At 58.7% G+C, this 23,688-nt stretch overlaps 14 protein-coding genes across 14 annotated transcripts; 8 read left to right on the forward strand and 6 right to left on the reverse strand.

The window, feature by feature from the left end:
- Positions 1-2: 2 nt before the first annotated feature.
- MICPUN_52590 (adhesion regulating molecule) lies at positions 3-1,318 on the reverse strand (the record flags this gene model as incomplete). The annotated part of the gene is made up of 2 exons (XM_002509175.1): positions 3-1,090; positions 1,243-1,318. The coding sequence occupies 2 exons, from the start codon at positions 1,316-1,318 to the stop codon at positions 51-53; spliced, it is 1,116 nt and encodes a 371-aa protein (XP_002509221.1). The 3' UTR covers positions 3-50.
- A 408-nt stretch (positions 1,319-1,726) lies between these two features.
- MICPUN_87045 (predicted protein) lies at positions 1,727-3,334 on the forward strand (the record flags this gene model as incomplete). The annotated part of the gene is made up of 1 exon (XM_002508933.1): positions 1,727-3,334. One exon carries the CDS (start codon positions 1,727-1,729, stop codon positions 3,332-3,334), a length of 1,608 nt encoding a protein of 535 aa, XP_002508979.1.
- Positions 3,335-3,682: 348 nt separating this feature from the next.
- Positions 3,683-4,179, forward strand: MICPUN_87366 (predicted protein; the record flags this gene model as incomplete). Its single annotated transcript, XM_002508934.1, has 2 exons — positions 3,683-3,740; positions 4,064-4,179. 2 exons carry the CDS (start codon positions 3,683-3,685, stop codon positions 4,177-4,179), a joined length of 174 nt encoding a protein of 57 aa, XP_002508980.1.
- Positions 4,180-4,469: 290 nt separating this feature from the next.
- Positions 4,470-5,585, reverse strand: MICPUN_107171 (predicted protein). Its single transcript, XM_002509176.1, has 2 exons — positions 5,471-5,585; positions 4,470-4,876 (listed from the first exon to the last, which is right to left on the reverse strand). Exons 1-2 carry the CDS (start codon positions 5,555-5,557, stop codon positions 4,532-4,534), a joined length of 432 nt encoding a protein of 143 aa, XP_002509222.1. The 5' UTR covers positions 5,558-5,585; the 3' UTR covers positions 4,470-4,531.
- A 259-nt stretch (positions 5,586-5,844) lies between these two features.
- On the forward strand, positions 5,845-7,658 carry TOC64-1 (chloroplast envelope protein translocase family; the record flags this gene model as incomplete). The annotated part of the gene is made up of 1 exon (XM_002508935.1): positions 5,845-7,658. A coding segment is annotated over exon 1 (1,747 nt), but the record flags the coding sequence as incomplete, so codon positions are not given.
- A 2,421-nt stretch (positions 7,659-10,079) lies between these two features.
- On the forward strand, positions 10,080-10,839 carry MICPUN_63216 (predicted protein; the record flags this gene model as incomplete). The annotated part of the gene is made up of 2 exons (XM_002508936.1): positions 10,080-10,173; positions 10,253-10,839. 2 exons carry the CDS (start codon positions 10,080-10,082, stop codon positions 10,837-10,839), a joined length of 681 nt encoding a protein of 226 aa, XP_002508982.1.
- A 90-nt stretch (positions 10,840-10,929) lies between these two features.
- Positions 10,930-11,177, reverse strand: MICPUN_73864 (predicted protein; the record flags this gene model as incomplete). Its single annotated transcript, XM_002509177.1, has 1 exon — positions 10,930-11,177. A coding segment is annotated over one exon (248 nt), but the record flags the coding sequence as incomplete, so codon positions are not given.
- Positions 11,178-11,689: 512 nt separating this feature from the next.
- MICPUN_63214 (predicted protein) lies at positions 11,690-12,424 on the forward strand (the record flags this gene model as incomplete). Its single annotated transcript, XM_002508937.1, has 1 exon — positions 11,690-12,424. The coding sequence occupies one exon, from the start codon at positions 11,690-11,692 to the stop codon at positions 12,422-12,424; it is 735 nt and encodes a 244-aa protein (XP_002508983.1).
- A 78-nt stretch (positions 12,425-12,502) lies between these two features.
- Positions 12,503-13,504, reverse strand: MICPUN_63213 (predicted protein; the record flags this gene model as incomplete). Its single annotated transcript, XM_002509178.1, has 1 exon — positions 12,503-13,504. The coding sequence occupies one exon, from the start codon at positions 13,502-13,504 to the stop codon at positions 12,503-12,505; it is 1,002 nt and encodes a 333-aa protein (XP_002509224.1).
- Positions 13,505-13,617: 113 nt separating this feature from the next.
- Positions 13,618-15,315, forward strand: MICPUN_63212 (hypothetical protein; the record flags this gene model as incomplete). Its single annotated transcript, XM_002508938.1, has 1 exon — positions 13,618-15,315. The coding sequence occupies one exon, from the start codon at positions 13,618-13,620 to the stop codon at positions 15,313-15,315; it is 1,698 nt and encodes a 565-aa protein (XP_002508984.1).
- A 161-nt stretch (positions 15,316-15,476) lies between these two features.
- On the reverse strand, positions 15,477-15,971 carry MICPUN_76124 (predicted protein; the record flags this gene model as incomplete). Its single annotated transcript, XM_002509179.1, has 1 exon — positions 15,477-15,971. A coding segment is annotated over one exon (495 nt), but the record flags the coding sequence as incomplete, so codon positions are not given.
- Positions 15,972-17,223: 1,252 nt separating this feature from the next.
- On the forward strand, positions 17,224-19,005 carry MICPUN_65751 (predicted protein; the record flags this gene model as incomplete). Its single annotated transcript, XM_002508939.1, has 1 exon — positions 17,224-19,005. A coding segment is annotated over one exon (1,782 nt), but the record flags the coding sequence as incomplete, so codon positions are not given.
- Positions 19,006-21,554: 2,549 nt separating this feature from the next.
- Positions 21,555-22,550, forward strand: MICPUN_103532 (predicted protein; the record flags this gene model as incomplete). The annotated part of the gene is made up of 1 exon (XM_002508940.1): positions 21,555-22,550. The coding sequence occupies one exon, from the start codon at positions 21,555-21,557 to the stop codon at positions 22,548-22,550; it is 996 nt and encodes a 331-aa protein (XP_002508986.1).
- A 54-nt stretch (positions 22,551-22,604) lies between these two features.
- On the reverse strand, positions 22,605-23,435 carry MICPUN_63208 (predicted protein; the record flags this gene model as incomplete). The annotated part of the gene is made up of 1 exon (XM_002509180.1): positions 22,605-23,435. One exon carries the CDS (start codon positions 23,433-23,435, stop codon positions 22,605-22,607), a length of 831 nt encoding a protein of 276 aa, XP_002509226.1.
- Positions 23,436-23,688: the final 253 nt, after the last annotated feature.

Consider the following 23,688-nt stretch of genomic DNA (forward strand, 5'->3'; position numbering starts at 1 on the left):
ATGAACACGTTCCCGCTCGTCTCAGAAAACAAACGATTCGTTTGTCCCGTCTACTCTTGCATCGCGTCGCCTCCCTCCTTCTCTTCCACCTGCTTCTGGATCGCGGAGAGGAAATCGGCAACGCTGAAACCCGCGCCAGGGCTGAGTCCGAACTGCGCCAGGTCCATCTGGCCGCTCTGCAGCGCGTGGCTGAACCTCTCGAGCTGGCTCTGAAACTGTGGCGTCCGAAGGAGCTCCTCGAGGTCCTGCGTCGATCGGTGCTCCTCCGGCAGGTGCTCCATCAGCCTCTGGCGCACGTCCTCGCTGCGAAGTAACTCACCGACCGCGTCCGGAGTGAGAACGTCCGACAGGCCGGGGCCGGCGGCCCTCCTGTTGGCGCCCGCCAGCGCCGCCGCCATCGCAGCAGCGTCGATGGCACCCGCGCCCGGGGTTGAAGACGGCGTCGCGCCCACGCTGCCCAGCGCCGCCCTGAGCGCCTCCGCGTTGACCACCGAGGGTGGAACCGCGGTACCCGCGGACGGGTCGGGTCCCTTGGCGGGCGCGGCGGGCGTCTCCGGGACGGCGTTCGCGTTCACCGCCGGGGTCTCATCCGCCCCCGAAGAAAGGGCCGAGTTCGCCGCTTCGTGCGCGGCTCGCACCGCCTGGGCCCTCGCCGCGACGGGTCCTCCGCTCGGATCGCGCGCCGCCAGCCCCGCGCCGCCCGCGTCGCCGAGCATCTGCATGAGCTGCGCCTGCTCGTTCGCCGATTCCGGGGATTCGCCGTTGAGCGCCGCGTTGACGTCGGCGACGAGCTTGTCGTCCTCGATCTTCCCCGCGGGCTCCTGCGACCAGAAGAACATGTTGCGGCTGGCGTCGTCGGGGAACTTGATGACGAAACATCCGGGCTTGGGGATGAACTTCATCTCCGCCTCCTGGGGGAAGATGATGAAGTCGTCCTCGGGGTTGTAGGGCATGCCCTCCGCGCGCGTGCCCCACATCAGGTGGGTCAGACCGTCGGTGGCCTTGCAGATCCGAAGCTTTCCCTTGCGGTCGTCGGGCTTCATGGTCTTACCCTCGACGTTGATGCGTCCGCACTGAACGTCGATGAGGACTATATCATTCGGTGGGAATCGCGCAACGTCAGGGCGGAGGATACGCGAGAACGAGGTCCGACTCTCGGTTGTGGGCACCCATCGCGTTTTTTTCCCAAGATCTGAAAACGTTCCGGAGGGACGCGAGCGGAGGAAGGGACGGCGTACTCACTCTCTTCGCCGTTTGGGCCCAGCTCGGGGCCACCGCCGGGCTGCACCGCGTTCTGGTTGAAGAAATCGAACGACATCCGGGCCGGAAGTGGTTATCGCGTGTCACTGCTCTGGCCGATCTGAGCGGCCAGGTTCCCCCCTTTCAAAAATAAGCCAGCTGTGGGCGAGCTCCTGTCAGTTCAAGCATCTGAAGTGACGTTTTCCCGAGGGTGCACCTGGGACGTCCGAGGGCCCTCTCCCACTCTGTGCCGCGCGCAACCCCTATCTCTTTCCCCGCGATCGCGGTTAAGGGGACCGAAGGCGCGGCGGCGTCGCTCCCCGGACCCTGCGCGTTCGTCGCGTAGCGAGGCAGTGGCCGAACCCCGCCTTCCCCTCGGGACTGCCGAACTTCCCAGGTCGAGATCTGACGGAAGGTCCCAGGCATGAGCGACTGCGAGGACTACGGAGACGGATCAGACGATGGGTACGACTCCGAAGACGCGTGCATGTCCCAGGGCGCCGGCACCCAGGACACGGACGATAGCGACCCCGACGAGGGCGACGCCGACTACGGCAACGCCATCCTCTCCGGCGTTGAGGCGCACGTCGTCAAGAGGGAGGAGTACCGGTGTCTGGACGCGGAGCAGGTGCTCGAACGGCAGCGTGAGGCCGTGCGGGGGGTCACGCAGGTGCTACAGGTCACACAGGACGACGCTACCCAGCTCCTGAGGGCGTTCAAGTGGAACGTCAACAGGGTGAACGACGAATGGTTCGGCGACGAGGAGGGCATCAGGGAAAAGGTTGGGCTGGAGTCGTCCTCATCCGCGCCCGATGAAGCGAGCGGGATGGTGGACGACGGCGCCGAGGTGACGTGCTCGGTGTGCTACGACGAGTTTCCCGCGTCGAAACACACGCACGTGGGATGCGGTCACAACTTCTGCGCCACGTGCTGGAGCGGATACCTGGAGAACGCGGTGTCAGACGGTCCCAGCGTCTTGGACCTGAGGTGCCCGCAGGAGGGGTGCAAGCGGCGGGTGCCCGAGCCGATGGCCAAGAGGTACCTGAAGGGAGAGAGCGCCGAAAGGTTGGACGTGTTCAAGTGGAGGTCGTGGGTAGACGATAACCCCCGCGTGAAGTGGTGCACGGGCGCCGGGTGCGAGGTGGCGGTGCTGTGCCACGGGGACCGGGGCGAGGGCCCGGTGGACGTTCACTGCGGATGCGGCGCGTCGTTCTGCTGGTCCTGTCAGGAGGATGCGCACCGCCCGGTGGACTGCGAGACGGTAAAGAAGTGGCTCGTGAAGAACAGCGCCGAGTCGGAGAACATGAACTGGATCCTGGCCAACACCAAACCGTGCCCGGCGTGCAAGCGGCCCATAGAGAAGAACCTGGGGTGCATGCACATGGTCTGCTCGCAGTGCAAGTTTGAGTTTTGCTGGATGTGCTGCGGCAAATGGAGCGAACACGGGGAGCGCACGGGCGGTTACTACGCGTGCAACAAGTACTCCCAGTCCCGGGAGAAGGAGGGCGCGAGCGAGGAGGAGAAGCGAAGGGCGGCGGCGAAGCAGTCTCTGGAGAGGTACACCCACTACTACGAGCGGTGGGCGGCTCACGGCGCGTCGCAGACCAAGGCGGCGAAGGACCTGGCCGAAATGAGGGAGGCGAAGATATTGCGGCTGGGTGACCTGCAGAACACCCCGGTGTCCCAGCTGAAGTTCGTGCTCGAGGCTATGGAGCAGATCGCCGAGTGCCGCCGGGTGCTCAAGTGGACATACGGCTACGGGTATTACTGGATGGAGGAGGACGGGCTCCGGAAGAAGTTCTTCGAGTTCATCCAAGGTGACGCGGAGTCCACGCTGGAGCTACTGACGGAGGCGGTGGAGAAGGACCTGGAGGAGTTCTTCACCGAGGAGAAGAGCCTGGCGGACTTTGCTGACTTCCGGGGCCGGCTCACGGGTCTCACCACCACCGTCAAGAAGTACTTCACCACGATGGTCACGGAGCTGGAGGAGGGTCTGCCCGGGGTTGGGAGCGAAGTGGTGCGGGCCGTCAGCCTAGAAGCGACCCCCGCGGCGGAGGAACCCCCGAAACTCCGAAGGAGCGCACGGCTGGCGTGACGAAAGCACTTTGTGACGAAACGGGGAGAACCAACAAACGTGAACCAAACGTGAAATACACAAAAAAAACGCACGCAAAATGGGGTACATCTGCTACAGGTTAGGCACCATCTCGTCCGGGGTGACTCCGCTTCGACGAGCGCGATAGGCGCGGTTGTGAACCCTACGTGTTGCAGTAGTTGGAGAGAGGAACGGTGAGATGATTTCACAGAAAAATCGGTCGGTCGAAATTTTTCGTTTCGGTCGGCAACTGAAACAGAAGGTACCCGGTCTCTTGTTCCCGAAGCTCCATCGCGGCAAGCCCTCTTCTCAACGCGCGTCTCGACGTAGCACCGAGCCTTAGCAAAGATGGCCAAGTCCACCAACCACACCGCGCACAACCAGTCGTACAAGAACCACCGCAACGGTGCGTGGAGACCCTAGTAGATCCGGCACGGAGATTTTTTCCGGGGCGTGCGGCTGTGTGCCGGTGTAGCCGTGAGGAGTGCGGCACGATGGGGCCGCCTCCGTCGATCGCGCGGGTCCGCGGGGCCCGGCGACCGCGTGATCCGCTTTCCAAAGATGTCTCCGGAATTGTTCCCGGCGCGCACCCTGCTTCATCCGCCTCGGGCCCGCGCTCGCGTCGGTTTTCCGGCGTCGGGAGCGAGGGTTTTCAGGGTTTTCTCACTCCCGCTTCGGTGCAATTCAGTCCCTCCTCTGACCTTTGATCCTTTCCATCTCCCTGTTCAGGCATCAAGAAGCCCAAGAAGCAGGCGAAGAGGTCGACCAAGGGCATGGATCCCAAGTTCCTCCGCAACCAGAGGTACTGCAAGAAGGGCAGCAAGCTCGCCGCGGCTAAGGCGTAAGTGCCGTGCGAGGGTGGGTGTCTGTGGGTGCTCGGGGCGCGGGTCTGTGTCCAGCCGCAAGACGGAAACATTGCTCGTAGCTTCTTCTTAGTCTTGTAAACTCGATATTGGGTTGACACATTTTCGTCTCACTCGATACGCGCGCGAGAACTCGCTCGCGGAAGCGACGCAAGGCGTCCATACTTCCCGCGGGAGGGAGTTAGCCTCAGCGGGACAGATTTTGCTGACCTCCGAACATCAGCTCAGGTGGCAAGTGTTGGTGAGACGCGCGAGTGCACGGGAGGGTATTTCGTCGAGCCGGTTTAATTACATTCGCTAAATGTGTCGGCTAAACGTACAATTTTGCCGTCGCTTAGGCGGAGACGGCGACGCGGCCCGCGATGCGGTCGAGATCACGCTGCCCAGAGGGGGTGATGCGACGACCCTTGGGACCCTTCTCCACAACACCAACAGCCTCGAGCTGCTTAAGGATAGCGCGAGCGACGGAACCGGAACCGATGGCGTGGTGGAAGCGGCAGACGCCGTCGTTACGGGCACCGCCGTAGTTCTTGCGGAAGGCACCCACACCCATGTTGCCGGACACGTAGAGCTTGCGAGCCATGGACGCCGCGCGGATGTAGAACCAGTCGGGGTCATAGGGCGCGAGCTCCTTGTAGGAGGCAGTCTTCACGATGTCGACCCAGGTGGGGACCTCCATCTGCGGATCGAGGGGGACGCGTGACAAGGGGACGGATGGTCAGAGACGAGCTCGTTCATCGCGAGTACGATCGAGGCCGGGGGCGGAACCAGGGGACAGGAAACCACTTCCGTCCCAGGAAAAACACACAAGAAGGGCAGGAAGGTTTCAGGCGGCATCGAGCCGACCCGGGGATGGAGCGTGTTCGGCGCGCGCGAGCGCGACGAAGGGACTGATCGTGCATCCGACGCCAGGAAGACGCTCATGACGGCAATGTAGACGTTTGCCGTCGGCGAACGCGATCCCCGTCGATCTGTGCACGGCGCACATCCTTGCCAACGCCCGCGGAAAACACGGTCCTGCCCCGCAAACCCTAAAAAATACGCGACGATGGGAGACGCGGAAGTGCGACCGCACGCGACTACGATGCGAGCCGAATCGCATCGTGGCGAGCGCAACGCGCGGATAAACACATTGCGAGTCAAACCGTCGAGGTCGCTCGCGCGTATTCTCCTTGCGTCGCCTCGTCGCGGCGGTCGCGTCCAGCGCTCCCAGTCGCCTTTCTCCCCGCGAAATCTTCACGGGAAGCCGTGTGATGGCGGAGGCGAGTCTCACCTTGCCGGTGGAGCGGAAGTACTGCGCGAGCGCAATCACGAACTCCTGCGCGGGAACATCCTTCACGGTGCGGGGAGCGTTCGGCATGTTGCTAATGCGATCCTGTGTGTGCAGGCGTCGCCGAGAAAGGGCTTCGCAGCGGAAGGGAACCAGGTCTTTGTCCTTCTTGCCTCATTCATTCGCACTCAGATAGCAGATTAGGGTCGGCATATGAATTTCAGATCCATGAGACTAACTTCTCACGTAACGCATGTAAACTATTTAGCGTATGATTTCGAGTTTAAGATGCGAAACGTGACTGGAAATCGTTGCGTTCCGATTGCGAAATATGAGTAGTGCTACCTTCGTTTGGCTTTCCCTTTCCATCAACCGTCGTCCCCTTCACGGTGGAGGTCGCGTGGGACCAACAGAGGTCGCTCCTCGCGACCGCGCGGTATTGAAATGGTCCTGAAGGTACTGATCCTCGCCAGCGCGGCGTCGATAGGCGCTCTGGTGTTCTCCCGGCGCGGCAAGGGAGGCGGGAAGGCGCGAGGATGGAGGAAGAGATCGGACGCCCTCAACGCCTTCCAAGAGCTGCTCAGGCTGAAGGGGAACGCCAAGGGACCGCTCCGGGGTATCAGATTCTCTATCCAGGATGTCTTCGATGTGCAGGGAAGGGTGACGAGCCTCGGCTCCCCGGCGTGGGCGGCCACGCACGCACCAGCGACGCGTGACGCCCCCGCGGTCGCGTCGCTCCGAGCGGCGGGAGCGGATTGCATCGGCGTGACGCGCATGGACGAGCTCGGGTGCTCGATCACGGGTTGCGACGCCGTGGACGGCGCCCCCATCAACCCCGTGGCACGCGATAAGATCCCCGGCGGGTCATCGTCCGGCGCAGCCGTCTCCGTCGCAGGCGCGCCCAAGGAGGTTGACATGGCGCTGGCGGTGGATTCCAGCGGCGGCGTCCGGGTCTCCGCCGCGCACTGCGGACTCTACGCCATCAGGACCACGCACGGCACCGTGGCCCTCGATGGTGCGTCATCAACCACCGGGAGCCTCGCCGCGGCCGGGTGGATGTCGAGGGACCCGGACGTGATCGCGGCGACGGCGACGGCACTGATCCCGTTGCCCAAGGATCAAATTAGCGTTTCCCGTGTCATGGTGTTGGAGGACGCCATCGACCTCTGCGACGACATCGCGTCGTGCGGGGTGGCGACCGCGTGCATGCTCCTGAAAGACGCGTTCAAGAACGGGGGGATCTCGCGACTGAACCTGGGCAAGCACCTGCTGATGGCGTGCCCGTCGCTGAGGGAGATGCAGAACAAGGATTGCGCGACGGGGCTGGATGTGCTCAGGAACTGCCTTAGGCTCATCGAGGGCGAGGAAGTTTGGAGCCAGATTGGCGGATGGTACTCCGCAGAAAAGCCCGAGACTGGGGCAAAGGCGAAGGAGTATCTGCTTGGGGCGTCCAAGATCGCGACGGACAGTCTGCGTGTGATCAAGCAGGCGCGGGAAGAGGTGCGGGCGGCAGTGGATCTGCTCCTGGACGGCGTCACGGTGTTTCTGTTGCCGACCACGCCGTGCGCGCCCCCTCCGATGAATGCGGGCGCTGAGGCCACCGCGACGTGGGAGAGAAAGGTGCTCCAGCTCACGTGTCTCTCTAGCCTTACGGGCACCCCGCAGTTGACCATACCGCTGACCTACGAGCAGGCCGAGGGACCATACGGTCTGTCCGTGGTGGCCGGGCGCAAGCAGGACTACATGTGCATAGAATTTGCCCGCATGTTCGGTGCCCAGCTGAGAGAGGCGTTCCCTGACGTGGTCCAGGCGGAGCTTACAAGGTTGAAGGACGAAGAGAACGGTGGGAAGGACGATTCGGACGCGGTTCCGTCGATGTGCGAGGAGCTGAAGGCGCAGGGCAACAAAGAGTTTAAAGCTGGTAACTTCAATGAGGCGATCGTGAAGTACACAGAGGCTCTGACTGCGCTTGGACCGCCGCCTAACATGCGCCCCGATCCGCACCGCGCCTGGAAATCCGTGGTGCTGTCCAACAGAGCCATGACGAACCTGAAACTTGGGGTGTACAACGACGCGGAGGACGATTGCACCGCAGCGCTAAAGCTGAACGAGAAAAACGTTAAGGCGTACCTGAGGCGTGGCGCAGCGAGATCGGTGTCGGGGAACTATCTCGAGGCCATTGACGACTTCGAGCGCGCGTTGTTGATCGAGCCGAAGAACGCAGATGCCAAATCGGAGATTGTGCGGATGAAGGGCATTATAGGAGGGGCGGAACAAATCCCAGACTTCGACATGTAGGACTATTTTTTTAACTTCGCGACAGTATCGCGACTACTCCTGGCGAATTGAGTACACGTTTGGCGACATTTCCGCGAGCCACTCCGGCAGTATAGACGACACATCACGTGCGTATAGACGGTTCGTCTTCACCAGTTCGTTGAAGATAATCATCTCCGGCGGTTGTTGGAACAGCACAGAACTGGGGTGAATGACGAGCCTCTGGCCCGTTGAAACCGTGCGGTAGCTTCCGTCAGCCTGCTTGCGAGCCGTGTTGAGGAAGTATCCGGCCACCATCGAACGCAGCAGCGGTGCGCTCTCCTCCTCCACAGACTTGACCTCAATTCCTTCGTGCGTCGCCGCCCGGGTGAGCTGCTTGAAGATGTCGAGAGCCTTGAGCATGGCGCGAAGGTTGATAGCGTTTGTGTGGCAAAATTCGCGGCGCCGCTTCACGCCGCAAACTCTAAATGCCCGGAAAACCTCGAGGAGCGTGATGTGGTCGCCCTCCTTCCTCGCGTACTGCTCCCTGCCCAGATTCTTCCTCCCTCTCTCTCCCGACATGTTGCTCCCCTGGAACCTGAACACGCTGTCCGTGGTGAGCATTGAAAGAACGGCGATGACATCCTCGGAGCATCCCTCATCTGCGGACGCGACGATTGCCTTAGCCGCCATGGGCTCCAAGGGGAACCTGCTCATCCTTCTCCCCGACGCGTTCAGATTACCCTTCTTATCCAGCGCCCCAAGCGCGTACAACAGCTCTAACGACCTGACGAGCGCCTCCTTTGGCGGCGGGTCGATGAATGGAAAATCGAGGATGTTGTCAACCTTCATGGCCTTCAGCTGAAGAACCACACCCCCGAGGTTGGCTCGAAGCAACTCCGGGGTAATGTGGGGCGCGAGTGATCGCAACGCATCTTCACAGTACAGGCGGAAACACTTTCCTGGTCCCTCGCGACCTGCGCGTCCGGCGCGTTGCATCGCCTGCGACACCGCCACTGGCATCACCGACAGTTCGTCCACTCCGGACCTTGGGTGGTACACCCTCTGCTTCGTGAGACCGGTATCCACGACGTACCTGATCCCGTTGATGGTAAGTGACGTCTCCGCGATGTTTGTGGCCAAGACAATCTTCCTGTGTCCCGGAGGCGTGGGTTCGAACACCTTCATCTGTTCCTCCGGTGGCATGGCTGCAAAGAGAAGCGCGACCTGCAACTTTGGCTTCCCCTCCGCCACGTGCTCGGACCTGGCCCGCAGCAGCCGCCCTAAGCTCTCGATCTCTTCCTGCCCGGTGAGAAATACCAGCACGTCGCCCTCGGGTTCCTCGTCGTTTATCTGGCACACGGCGCACAAGGCCGCGTCCAGGTAATCGTCCTCGGGCTCCTCTGTGTACAAGACGTCCACCGGGTACTTGCGACCCTTGCTGTACACCACGGGTGCACCGTCGAAGAAATCGGAGAAGGAGGAAGCTTCGAGCGTGGCGGACATCACCACGATCCTCAGCGGCGGGCACAGGGATCCGTCCGGCTTGGTGGCCTTTCGTTCCCGGCGCCGCGCCTGTATTCCCTTGAGCGTCCCGAGGAGGAAGTCTGTCTGCAGCGTCCGCTCGTGCGCTTCGTCGATCATCACCACGCCGTACCTACTGAGCAGCGGGTCCGTCATCGCCTCTCGCAGCAGCATACCATCCGTCAGGAACTTTATCTTCGTCCCCTCGCTGCTCACCTCCTCGAAGCGGATGGCGTAGCCCACCAGATCTCCGAGTTCGGTGCCCGTCTCCTCGGCGACGCGCCTCGCGACGGACACCGCCGCGACTCGCCTCGGCTGCGTGCACGCCACCATGCCACCGGATGCTAGACCCGCCTCATGCACGTACTGCGGAATCTGCGTGGTCTTACCCGAACCCGTTTCGCCGACGATGATGACCGTCTCCCTCGCCTCCAGTTCCTGCATGAGCCGGTCGCGCGAGAGCGCGATGGGAAGCGACTTCCTCTCGCCCTCCAGCTTGCGCTTTCGCCGAAGCCGGCTATCCGGGTCGTACGGATCGTAGTGTTCGTCGCCCGGCATCTCTCTTCCCATCCTATCCCGGCCTATTCTTTTATTACGCACCCATATGCTTGGGGCGCGGTCGTTGAGAGATGTGTCGGCGGCACCGCGAAACGCGACCTTGCCAAACTTCAGGGCTCGTTTTTCCAGAGGCAACCAGACGTTCACGCAGGCCTGCGACCTTCACGCCACAAAACGACGCGCGATAGCGCGCGGACTAGTGTCAGCGCGGTTTATCGACGCTGCAATTATGCAGCGATCGAGCGGACGCGTTCTCTCGCCACTGTTGCGGGCGATGGCGCGTTGGGGCGAGGCGCCGAGGGTATTAGGGTGTGGGTGTGACCTCACCTTCGCGCGAGGGATGTCAGGCACCTTCGTCAAGCCTCCAGGTACGTCACCTCCGCCTCGATCGATCCAGTGTCCGTCCAACACTTTCTCTGATCCACCGTCCGCCTCGTCACTTCACAGATCTCAAAGGGGACAACATCGACGTCATGCCCAGGACGGGCACCGGCAAGACGGTGACCAAACGGCTCAGGCGCGATGGGCTGGTGCCCGGCGTCTTGTTCGGCCCCGGGGACCAGACCGGCGAACTGCTTCAGATGCCCAAGCAGGACGTGGAGAGACTCGTGCGGATATACGGCCTCAGCGGGATCGGTGCGAGGATCCTCACCCTTAATTTCCCCGACGGCGTTCGGAAGCAGGACGTGTTGGCGAAGCAGGTGATTTACGATGCGACCAACATCAACGTGGAGAACGTCAACTTCATGCCTTGCGGACCGGAGACTGAGGTGAAGGTGAAAGTTCCCGTGCGAGTGGAGGGTGATGATGCGTGCCCAGGGATCAAGAAGGGCGGGTTCGCGTGGAAGCTGCACAAAACCCTGACGGTGACCTGCAAGGGTAAGGATATACCCTCGGAGATCGTTTCCAACATTTCGGCGATGGATGTTGGCGACAAGGTGTTCCTTCGCGACCTGGACATTCCAGAAGGGGTGAGAGTGCACATGACGGACGACAAGGTGCCCATCATTAAGATCGCGGGCAAGGCAAGGTGATGGACGTCTACGGTACTAAGATTAGCTTCAATGTCAAGGAATTAGAGGTTCCCAACAACTCACCGCCCGGGCTCGCTAGAGTTCTCGGAGTCACCGTCGATGATGGACTGCCGCTTGGTCATGAACTTCTCCATCGCCTGGTCCAGGTAATCCCTCCCGGTGACGAGCAGACGGGTGATCATCTCCGGGTCCTTCTCGTGCCTCGCCGCCTCGAACTCTTTCCTGGCGCTCTCCCTGATGATATCCCGCCATTCCTCCCCCTTCTCGTTCTTCCACACGAACAGGAACGACGCCCGCCACACCGCGCGATACAGCGAGAGAGCCTCCCGCCTTGTGGTCAGCACTTCGATCGGTGACCTCTCTTTTGGATCCTTCTTCCGCGCGCCCTCCTCTGAGGCCTGGTCCAGGCTGCGCTCGATAAAATCTTCAGCCTCGCCTCCACTGTGAGCGCGTTGGGAGGGGACGTGGTCGTCAGGATACGTGTTGGGTGACTTGCGTTCGAACATGCGCCTGGTTGGGGGCACTCACCCATCTGTTCTCAGGTCGAACGCCGCGCCTGAGCCGTGCACATGTCTATTGAGCACATGGCCTGATCGAAAGAGAACGGTGGCGGCACCGTACCTCGAGGTGCTCGCCAGCTCGAAGGCGCCCCGCGCCAGCATTGTTCTGGCGAGACCAAACCTAGCTCTGCCTGCTGTTGGAGAGGACCCTCCTTAGGTGACAATCGTGGCGTTTTGTCGTTTTCCCAGGGAGTGTGCGTCACAACTTGGCGTCACAACAAGCCATCCGGGCGCGGGTCTTGCTGCACTCAGCAGCGATCCCGAAGATCCTATCACGACAACATATGATAATGTCAGCCGCATGTCCGGCAATCCTGCCTGGGCATCTTCGGGGCTTAAGGCGGACAACAGGGTCAGTCCGAGTCAGATATTTCAGGTGCAACGCCACCGATGATCTGCTGGCGCGCAGAGGTTCAGTTTACGAGTCGATCTACCAGGATATGGACCGAGACGTCGGCCTAGAGATTGCTGAGAAGTCTCACAAGGATGCCCCGAGGGTCCCGGGCGATGGTTGGTTCTATGGTGAGCTGAGTTGGGAGGGGATGTATGACCTCATCTCCCTCGCCCAACCGGAGGAAGGGGATGTTTTTCTGGATATGGGCAGCGGTCTTGGCAAAATGGTGCTGTCAACGGCGATGACCAGATGTTTCAAGGAGTGCAGGGGTGTCGAAATTCTCCCTGAGCTGGCGCAAAAGGCTTCGGCGGCGCTGGAGAGGCTCGCACAGGAGCTGGATCCTGAGGAGTTTGCGAGTTTGCCGAGAATCAGCCTGGTGGAGGGTGACATGTTCGGCGCGGACGTGAGCGACGCGGACATCGTGTACTGTTTCGCCACCTGTCTCACCGCGGAGGTGCTACAGGGTTTCATATGGAAGGTGGAAGCGGAGATGAAGAGCGGCGCGCGGCTGCTCATAATTAGCAAGCAGGTCGAGTCAGATTACTTCGACCCATGGATCGTGCCGTACAAGAGCGTCGAGCAGGCGCACAGCAAGTGGAACCTGGATTGCTTCCTGTACGTGCATAAGTGAAGTGGAATTATCATAACGATCGGCGCGGCGCTAATCTTACGTGTATTACCGATGTACTAACTTTTATTTGTCTACTAGCTAGTCGCTATCAGACCCCGAAGAGCTCGAGGAGCGCTTCTTGAGTGTTTTGCGCTTGCGGCGTTTGCTTTTGCTTTTGCTGCGTTCTCTCTTCTTCCTCTTCTTCTCCTCCACAGCTGCCGCAAGCTCCCGCTGAAGGGCGGCTTTGTACTCACTGGACGGGGACACCGCGCGTCTCTGATCCGGGTGCGTCGGGTTAATGGGAGCACTCCGACCCGCCTCTGACGGCCGCGGCGGTGGAACTTGTCTGCCTGCACCATATCCGATGGACGGAGGTCCCTTCAGCGCCTCGGGATGTTTCATCTTGATGTCGTCCAGGTACTTCTGCGCGTTTTCGACCTGCGGGTTGATCTTCAGGGCCTTCTCCAGGTCCATCGCCGCGTCTTTGAACTTCCCCTGGTTCGCCAGCGCTGCACCCTTTGCCACGAAGGCCACCGCGTTCCGGGGGTCGAGCTCGAGCGCTTGCTCATAGCACTTGATGGCCGTGGTGTAGTCGCCGCGTTTGGCGAAGTCGACCCCGCGGCGCACGCTCTCCTCCGCCCAAGATGCCCTCACCACAGCCTTAACCTCGTCCACGAACGCGCGCGACCTGGCCTCGTGATCCGGTGTCCTCAGGTTGCCGCCCTCCACCACTGACCAACCGTCCATCACCCCGTACGCATCCCGCATAGCCGCGTAAGAATACGGCGAGTGAAAGTCATCATCCCTGCCGAGCACCGATACGAAAGATTCACGCGCGGTATGGAGCGGATCACGACGCTCCGAGTTCTCCTGACTCGGCCCGGGCGCATCATGGGCGTTCTGATGGGCCCGAGCGGACGTCGCGATATTCAGCGTGGTTCGGGCGAACCCCCAATTCGAGCCGCCATCGAATTCTTGCGGATCCCCTCCGCTCAACCGCTTGGCTTCTTCCACCGCCCTTGCGCCCGAGCGAACGATGATGGCTTCACGCCTCTCCTTCGAGATTCCCGCCACCCTCCGCTCCAACGAGTCTCCACTCATCCCTCTACCCTACGAAAAATGACAGGACCGTGACATCTGGCTGCCAGAGTTATTTGGCAGCCAGACTAGTAGGTGCGCACCCCGGGGCCAAGAAGCCCACCTTGTCGAGGGCCATGGCGCCCAAGACGTCCTTCTCGATGGTGCGTAAGAAGACGCCGTTCGAGAAGCACAAGGAAGAGGAGGAGTTGAAGAGGAAGCGCGATGCTGAGGAGGCTGCCAACCTGTTCGCTGAGTTCGAGGCTGATTTCGCCTCGGAGAAGAAGCCCAAGGCGATGAGCTTCGTCAGCGCGGGGGTGCAGAGCGCGGGATCTCGGCCGGGAGACGAAATCGACAAGAGCGGGCGTGGTAAGGTGTACGTTCCTGCCATGGCGCCTCCGGGCTTCTTCGGCGCTGAGGAGGAGCCGGAAACCAAACCGGCGTCGACGAGCGATCACTACGCGCGTTCGGGCCGATCCTCGGGCTTCAGCAGCACGACCGGCGGCAGGAAGCCCCGGGCGATCGACGCCGTGATGGAGGAGATGATGGATAAACAACAGCGACGGGAAGAGGCGCGACGCGAGGGACGCGAGCTGGCCGAGGACAAGGGACCAAATCCGCACCCCAGCGAGCTGGCGACCAGCGACAAGACCACCACGAACGTCTTCGTCGGTAACCTCCCATTGACCGTAGTGGAGGAGGACGTGTTGATGGAATTCGCCCAGTTCGGACCGATCGGTAGCGTGAAGATCATGTGGCCGAGAGGCGAAGAGGTGCATACCGCGACGTCGCTCAACGGGTTCGTCTCGTTCATGGGACGAGCGTCTGCCGAGCGGATGGTCGCGGAGTCAGATGGGAAGATGTTCCGCGGCTGCGTCCTGAAAGTTGGCTGGGGTAAGGCGGTTCCTCTACCCTCCAAACCCATCTGGCCCAGAGAGAGCGACGACATCACCGGTAGACCCGCCGTCGGTGTTTCTGGAACGATGGCGTCGACGGCACAGACTCGGTTTGGGGGATACGCGGAGGAGGTGGCAGTCCAGTACCCGAGCAATTCGCGCGTCATGTACGTCATCGACAGGCTCGCGAAGTACGTGGTGGACAACGGAAAAGCGTTTGAAGAAAAGGTGATGGAGAAGGAACGGGGTAACGAGGAGTTTGGCTTCCTCTTTGACTACAAGAGCCCCAACCACCAGTACTACAAGTGGCGAGTATTCTCGCTGACAAACGGGGACACGCTGGAGGACTGGCGGACCGAGCCATTCGTCATGAATGACGCGAGGTGGACACCTCCGAATCCAAAGAGGCGGCCGGTGTACACCGGGAAGGAGTCGGAAGCTGCGAAAGAACCCGCGGCTCCCGACAGTCTGAAGCCCGATGACAGGGAAGAGTTTGAGGGTCTGCTGCAGGCGCTGACGCTGGAGAGGAGCGACATCGAGGAGGGTATGATGTTCGCGTTGGAGCACGCGGAAAGCGCGAAAGAAGTGGCGAACATTCTCACGGATGCACTTACCGTTTCGGATACTCCCGTCACGATGAAAGTGGCGAGGCTGTTCCTCATGTCGGACATTCTGCACAACTGCGGCGCACCAGTGAAGAACGCATCGGCTTACCGAACCGAGTTTCAGCAGAAGCTTCCCCGCATCTTTGAAAGCCTGGAGAAAACACTCATGGGCGTGGAGAGCCGGATCACGCGCGAGGCTTTCAAGAAGCGGGTGGCGGCTGTTCTTACAGCGTGGGGTGATTGGTTCCTGTTTGGGGAAGAGTTCCTCAAAGGCTTGGAGCTGACGTTTCTTCGCGGCCAGAATCAGATGAATAGTAGCGTGAATAGCGTTTAGAGTCTACAACGATGTTTCCAACATCTAAGGCGTAATACGAATGAATCATGCCGCCGCGGCGCCTAGCCCTTATTGTTGTGAGCACCGTACTTCGCGCCGGGGACGGCACCTTGCTCCGCGAACGCGGCAACATCCTCCGGCGGCAAGCCGGTGCCGGTGACCTCGTTGCCCACAGAGACCCAATAGTCGCGGAGGTTGTTCTTGCGCGCGAAAATCTCGAGGTATTTCCCGCCGGGGACCATCTCCTCGATGAGCTCGTAGATCTCGGTGGGCTTCTGGCTTTGTCCGCGGCGCGGGGCGAAGATGATATCGCTGCCTACAGCCTTGTCGCTCATGCCAGGGGGCTTCTCGCCGCGGCGGCCCACGAGGCACACCTCCTTGGCGTGCTGGAGGTAGAAACCGTGTGACTTGGCGAGACGGCGGCTGTTGGTGACCTTGACCCAGACGATCTCGTCCACGAACTCATAACCCCACTTCTTGAACTGCTCGAGCGTCCACTGGTACTTCGCGTTGATGACCCAGACAAATAGGAAGCCGTTCTTCTGGAGCTTGGGGATGGGAAGGTCCGCAATAGACTGGTCGGTGAGCTGGCTGTACCCGAGGGACACGCCTCGGGTGGGATTCGCGGTGGCGAGCTGCCAGGGCGGGTCCATCATGATGACATCGAAGTCAGTGTTCTCGTAGAGCTTGCTCCAGTCGTAGGTGACGACGTTGGCGTGGATCGGGATGCACTGGGGCGGCACCATCCACTCGGAGGGATCGATGTCGTCCACGTTGCCCTCGATGAGCCCGTCCTCCTCCCCGTCCTTGCCCTGCACCTCAGCCTTGCCCTCCTCCTCCACCTCCGCGGTCGCGACGGCCGCGGCCTCGTCGTCGGGCGTTCCGTTCTCCTCGACCTCCACCTCGATCTCCTCTTCGTACTCGAAGTTCGTGGGCTCGACGTTCTCGAGATCCCGCTCGCGCGCGATCACGGCCTTCCTGTACTTGGCCACCTCCTGCTTCAGGCCGGAATCCTCGAGCTCGGCCCATCGAGCGACGCACGCGTCCTCGGGTTCGACGAGGAGCGCAGCCTTGGCGTCCTCGGCTGCCACGCCGGCCTTTGCGGTGCTCGTGCGCGCCATCTTGACCGCGTTCGAAAGCTTGAGCGCGAAGGGAAACGCTTTGCAGCAGATGCAGCTACTGGGATGAACCCGCACGTTAGCTGGATCGATCGTCGCCGCGCGGACACTCGTGTGCACCTTCTCCGTGAAGAAAGGGATCTGCGTGACGGTCGCTTCGTCGTCTCCGGCGTCGCTGGCTATGCGACCGGCCCGCCGGATGAAAGATGAGTGATGCTTTCAAAATATTTGAATCGTCAGCCGATACCAGCAGACAGGTGAGGTTGTGCGAGGAGGAGTTGTGAAAAAAGCTTGAGAAAACACGGAGAAAATGGGGGAAAATCAAACACTGTAATCTTATGGTGTTTCAGTCTGGTGCGGGCGAGGCGGGAAGCATTTTTAGAAGCTTTTTTGCGCGCCCAAGAGATTTGAGATTTGGAGGTTTTCGTGCTGAGGGATCGTCTGCAGCGGGAATGCAGTAATCGGCGCGAGTGAGATGGGGCGCTCCAGCTCATCGAGCTCATCGAGCTCGTCCTCCTCAGACAGCGACCGCCGTCGCAAGCGTTCTCGTCGCGATAAACGCGATGAGGATGACTCGCGGTCGCCCAACGGGCGCGGTGGCGGGGTTGCGAGTCCGAGGGTGGGCGGCGGCGAAAGGAATGGGGACACGAGATCTCGGGAAGACAGCAGAGACGGGAGGGGTAGATCGCCGGCCGGGCGCGGCGATCGCGGGCGGGGCGGGCGCAGAGATCTTCGCGACGATATTCGATCCGCTCGAGGCGAGGATCCGGCGGATCGGCCGCCCAAGGAGCCGATCGAGCGGAAACCGCTCCCCCCTGGCAGAGCCGGCGGCACCTATATCCCTCCTTTCAAGCTGGCGCAGATGATGGCGGAGCAGACGGACAAGACAGGACCGGAGTACCAGCGAATGACATGGGACGCGTTGAAGAAGTCTATCAACGGTCTGGTGAACAAGGTGAACGCGTCCAACATCAAGAACATCCTCCCGGAGCTCTTCACGGAGAACATGATCAGGGGCAGAGGGCTCTTCGCGCGTGCGGTGATGAAGTCCCAGATGGCGTCCCCGCAGTTCTCCCCGGTTTTCGCCGCGCTCGTCGCGGTGGTGAACACCAAGTTCCCCGAGCTCGGCGAGCTGGTGCTGAAGCGCGTCATCCTGCAGTTCCGCCGCGCGTTTAAGCGCAACGATAAGCCCGTGTGCGTCGCCGCGACTCGGTTCCTTGCGCACCTCATCAACCAGCAGGTGGTGCACGAACTGACCGCTCTCGAGCTGCTGACGGTGCTGCTCGCCAGCCCGACAGACGATTCGGTGGAGGTGGCGATCGAGTTTGTGAAGGAGTGCGGATACACCCTCAACGAGCTAACGCCTCAAGGCCTTCATGGGATCTTTGAGCGGTTCAGGGGCATCCTCCACGAGGGTGAGATTGACAAGCGCGTGCAGTTCATGATCGAGGGTCTCTTCGCCGTGCGTAAGGCTGGATTCGAGGGAAAACAGGGTGTACCCCCGGAGCTGGACCTCGTGGAGGAAGATGACCAGATCGTCCACGAGCTGTCATTGGATGACCAGCTTCAGGCGGAGGCAACCCTGGACATCTTTAAGGTTGATCCCGAGTACGAGGCGAACGAGAGAAAGTATGCTGATGTCAGGAAGGAGATCCTCGGTGAGTCATCGTCGGACGAAGACGATTCCGAAGATGATTCCGACGAGGACGAGAGTTCGGACGAGGAGGATGGTGGCGGTGGCGCCATGAACGCCGAGCAGCAGGCCATCGAAGACCAGACAGAGACCAACCTGGTGAACCTGAGGCGCACCATCTACCTCACTATCATGTCTTCGCTCGATTTCGAGGAAGCTGGTCACAAGCTGATGAAGATTCACCTGCAACCCGGTCAAGAGGTGGAGATCTGCACGATGCTCACGGAATGTTGCTCGCAGGAGCGCACATTCCTCCGGTACTACGGCTTGCTGGCTCAGAGGTTTTGCTTCATCGATCAGATGTATGCGCAGCTATTTGACGAGGTGTTCCTGAAGCAGTACTCCACCATCCACCGCCTGGAGACGAACAAGCTCAGAAACGTCGCAAAGTTTTTTGCTCATCTCCTCTCCACCGACGCCATCTCGTGGACTTGCCTGGCGTATCTCCAGCTCACGGAGGAGGCGACCACATCGTCGTCGCGCATCTTCATCAAAATCCTCTTCCAAGAGCTCTCTGAGGCGCTCGGTCTGAGGAAGCTGAATCAGAGGCTGCAGGATCCGGGGATGGCGGAGTACTTCCAGGGTATTATGCCGAGAGACACGCCGAAGAATACCAGGTTTGCCATCAACTTCTTCACCTCCATCGGTCTTGGTGGCTTGACCGATGAGCTTCGCGAGCACCTGAAGAACATGCCGAAGATGATCATGGCGCAGAAGCCTGCGGACAGTGACAGCGACTCGGATAGCAGCAGCTCTTCCTCATCAAGCAGTTCAAGCAGCTCTAGCTCTTCGGACAGTGACTCAAGCAGCTCGAGCTCGAGCTCGAGCTCAAGCAGCTCGTCATCCTCAGACAGTAAGCCCGCGAAGAAGAAGAGGAAGAAGGGCTCGCCACACTAGACGCTCGCGGGCTTTTTATTTAGACCATTGTTTGTAGTAGACCCAAAGCAATTCTTCACAGCTCGTCTGTCCTGCTCGCAATAAGATTACGTAGCCATCTTTTGACGTGAATTTTCATGTTTGTTTTTTTTGTGACTCCTTCGCGACACAGCAAATAAAATTGACTCATCCTCCTTTCGATTGTGGATACAAAAGGTACGCGAAGGTTCGAAAAACATTTTTGCTGTTGTCGCGAAAGGGAAATCCAACAAACTTTCCCGTCACATCAATAGACTAAGATCTACGCAAGTAGACAACAAAGCGAAGATAGTGGTAGTCTACGAAGATGCGTACCAGAAGTAGTCTAGCTAGCTAGACTCTAGCTCTAGCTAGCTTAGTCTTACAAATTACGAGGGTACGAAGGTACAGGCGTACGTTGGAAAGAAAGTAAACTAACTTCTTTCTGGTTCGTCTATCGATGATCGCGCATTGATGATTCACCGGCATCACAGCACGTAACTAAGGAGAATAAATTGCAACGCCGAGGAGGAAATGACGCTGCGGGAAAAATATCGCTCTTCGTGAGACAGGTTAGCCTCTTTTAAACCTCCGCACTCTGCATGACTTAGTCGATGCTAGACTCAACTGGTTGCACTTTATCGCAGCATGAATCAAATCGTTCGACACATCGTTGAACCCCTCTTAAGCTTCGAAACAAAAGAAAAACAAAACAGCACTTTCGTAATTCCGCGAAGAGATCTGCTCACCAATCGCTAAAGAAGAAAACACGTTTCCTTTGTACCTTCCTTAAAAAGCATCGATTTTGGAAATAAAAGGGAGGCTACGGGATGCTATATAAACGTGAGGAAGCTAGGAACTTCATCCAAAAAGAGAGAGGCTGACAATCCCTCCCAATCTCAAAAGGAAAACAAGCACAAACGAAAAGTTGTGCTTATCATGCTGCGTTTGCGATTTTCTTTGATCCAGCGACATGCTGCTAACGACGAGCGCTAAGAGCACATGAATCTATCACAATGGAGGCTGTCGCGCCAACTGAATGCAGTTGGTACAGGTCAATTAGCATGCTATTGTTTTTGTAAAAAATTTAGTGGTATGCAATCTTGAATCATTTCATCATCTAATCTTAAGATCCTTCAGAAGCTTTGAAATGCAACCGCGTCCTTGTATGAATGCTTTGTCTTTGTGCTCCGCCCGCCCGCCATTCGCTTCAAAGTCTTTGAAAAAGAGGATCCGCCTGCGCTTTGTCACGCGTTTCTCCACATGTATCATTTTCACTTGCGTTGGGATCAACTACATATTCAATATTGTAACCATCAAGACGAAGCTCTTACTAAGCTTTGTATTTCAACTAAAGCAATTTCGCCGAACATTTCTTCACGTCGCGCTCGGATAACTTTAAATGCCGCTATGAAGAAGCTGATCTTGGGAACATGACTCAACCATACAAGAAATTTTCTTTTCAATCGCATATCCGGCTTCATTAGTCTCAGCTATTAACTAGATTCGCGTCATGACCTGGTAGAGTATAAAAAGCACAAAGGTACGCATCTCCGCAGCTCCGCACGGTCGCGTCATGCTTATTTCTGTTGCCAAATAAAGTGATGTGATGTTATTTCGCAACAGAAGTAGATCGTTCTTCCCCGCTGATATGAAGGTTTCGTAAGATATTGGTGCTCTGTTTTACCGTCCGCCATTTACGCGCTTTTGAGTCTTTCTTCCTCCGTAGACCTTTTTGGCAATGTAGCACGGCACATCGCGCGTTATTTCGACGTGACAAGTGAGAATGATTTCGTTTTGTTTGCAACTGATAGCGTTTTTCATGGTTGGCTTGTTAGCCTCCCTGATCGCAAGTGGATCGATCGATTGATTGAGACTGGTCCACTTTCCTCTCGTCTTTATTTCGTTCGTCTCGCGTGACGCTTTTGAGTTTTCCTGGCTGGTGGTCCAAAAATTTCCCTTCGGCGAAATCAGTGATATTTTCTGGAGTTGCATGCGCCCATCATCTCTTCCTTGGGGCTTTCCCTCGCTTGTTGTGTGACTGCGGTCCACCTTCGTTGTAGTTCTGGGCTTTTTGTGAGGTTCCGCAACTGTCGTCGAAAATTTTGATTTCGCGCGAATATTCCGAATATTCCAAGGTGTTTTCAGCGCAGTTGTTTTCCATGACGATCATTTCTGTTTCGTCTGCTGGCACTCCAGCCGTGCGACCGCTCTCGGGTGATGAACATGTGACTGACCATCGACAAGTTTGTGAGATCTCAACAACGAATATGGTGTTCACCAGGTCAGGGCACAGGAAATCTGAGCTGTCCTCCACGCGTGGCAGCGGCATCAGGAGCGGGTCTGTCAGCGCCCTGTTCGTATGTGCGATGGCACTGGTCGTACTATCGGGAGCATTCAAACCTCAGGTGGACATGAGTTCGTTATCTCCGGGGAGGAGGGAAGAAATCAGGCGATCCAATCTTTGGGACTCAATCAAGGCAGTGTGCGCGGCTTACCTGCTGTACTCAGCCCTGCAGGGTCCGGACACGCACATGGTGAGGCCACATCCGGCGGTTTGGAAGGTGATGCACGGGCTGTTCGTCCTTTACCTTCTCTTCCTCGTGTTCTTACTCTGCCAGGAGACGAACGATGCGAGATCAGTGCTGCAGTTCTTATCACTTGACCTTGGCGTAGAGCTGCCAGAGAGAGCGTACGGGGAGGACTGCAGGATACACACCCCTGAGGACCCGGACTCGAGGTTCAGGGTGCTGCGAGACACTGTGTTTGACGAGTTCTTTGTCGGACACATCCTGGGATGGTACGGCAAAGCGATCGCTCTCAGGAACATGAAGCTGCTCTGGGCGTACTCGGTGCTCTTTGAACTGATGGAGCTGACCTTCCAGCACTGGTTGAGGAACTTCAACGAGTGCTGGTGGGACTCATGGGTGCTGGACGTGGCATTTTGCAACTTTATCGGCATTCACTTCGGGATGATGACGGTGAGATACATGGAGGGCAGGATGTACGACTGGACGGGGACAGGCAAAAAGAAACGGAGAAGGGGGCTAGCCGATCGGATCAAGCCATTCCTCGCGGTGTTCACGCCAAAAACCTGGGATACGTACTCATGGAGCCCGACTTCGAGCCCGCTGCGCTTCTTACAGTGCGCGTTTGTTATCATCCTCTGCCTTGTGTTCGAGCTCAACGCGTTCTTCCTCAAGTACGTTCTGTGGATTCCACCTCCGCACGTGCTGAACCACATTAGGCTCGCGCTTTGGTTTGGTATGGCGAACGTAGCCACGCGAGAGTACTACGTCTTCATTACCTCAAGACAAGGCATGGCATTGACAAAGATGGGTGCCAACGCATGGCTGACAATCGCTGTTGCTCTCGTGGAGATCATGATCACAATAAAACATGGAAGGGGCATGTTTGAAGCCCCTTGGCCGACACATGTGCTCGTCTTCTGGTTCATCTTTCTGGTATGCACAGCTGTTTGGCTTGTGCGTTGGCAGTTGCAGCTGAGGACGTTGCCAAAGCGAGAATGACTTCTAAACTTCCTAGGAATAAACTTAGCTAGCTAACTAATGAATGTGCAATTCTCATAGTTTCGACAGGAGAGAGTGCTTCCCCTTGTGACCTCGCTTCTGGATCACGATACCCTTATGCCCAACGACGACGCTGTTCGGGGGCAGGTCATGCAGGATGGACGCACTTGCACCTATTTTTGAGTCATGCCCGATGGATATGTTTCCTATCACCGACGCGTGTGCTCCAACAACGACACGCTTCTGCAGTTTCGGATGCCTATCGCCGCTAACCTTTCCTGTGCCTCCCAGAGTAACTCCATGGAACAGCGTACAGTCGTCGTCCACCACGGCTGTTTCTCCCACAACGATGCCCGTCGCGTGGTCGACCAGGATGCCCCTGCCAAACTTTGCTCCAGGATGGAGGTCCATACCGAAGACCTCGGAAATGCTCGACTGCACGAAGCACGCAATCACCGTCCTTCCCTTACTCCATAACCAATGAGACACTCGTTGGGCCTGCAAACCCTGGAAGCCTTTGAAAAAGAGGAACGCGTGCGTATAGCTCGGGCACGCTGGGTCTCGGGACAAAATTGCTCTCAAATCGGCACGGGCGGCGTCCGCGATGGAGCCCGTCCCCGGGGCCGGACTGCCTCGTCCTCCCATAGATTTTTCCTCTTCAGCAGTGGATGTCAATGCATCGATGATCAGGTCGTTCCACTGACTTGCAAGAACCGTGCTGCTCGCGAGCTTGGTGGCGAGCATGAAAGCCAGGGAACGCTCAAACGTCGGCTGATTAAGAATTTTCGAGTAGACGAACCCTCCGAGAAGCGGTTCCTTCTCCACCAGCTCCTGTGCTCCCTTCCGCATTGAGTCCCACACGTCATCCTTCCTCACTGAAGCCATCGCCGCGTCAGGACCTGTTCCAGCACGAGAACTTCGGCCAGGAGGCCGCTACGCGTTCCACGTTATGGATAAGCGCGTGAGGTGAACTTTCTTTCCCTGTCGTGACGAGGGTTCCGAAATCACGCGGCGCCTTCACGGATTGATGAACTCAGGCAGGTGCACAGCATTCTAATCCTCTGAAGTTTCTACTGGCTAACACTGCTAAGGTATCATAATGTGCGCTTGCCCAACATCACATTCAGTACTCGTACGC

Source organism: Micromonas commoda, chromosome 12, assembly GCF_000090985.2.
Source record: "Micromonas commoda chromosome 12, complete sequence".
NCBI classification, from domain to species: Eukaryota; Viridiplantae; Chlorophyta; class Mamiellophyceae; order Mamiellales; family Mamiellaceae; genus Micromonas; species Micromonas commoda.

Bases quoted from the DNA above. Each gene is read 5' to 3' on its own strand.
- MICPUN_107171 (XM_002509176.1), bottom strand. From the start codon at position 5,557: ATGCCGAACGCTCCCCGCACCGTGAAGGATGTTCCCGCGCAGGAGTTC. The intron at 4,877-5,470 runs GTGAGACTCGCC...CTCGATCCGCAG, and splicing joins ACTTCCGCTCCACCGGCAAG to ATGGAGGTCCCCACCTGGGT.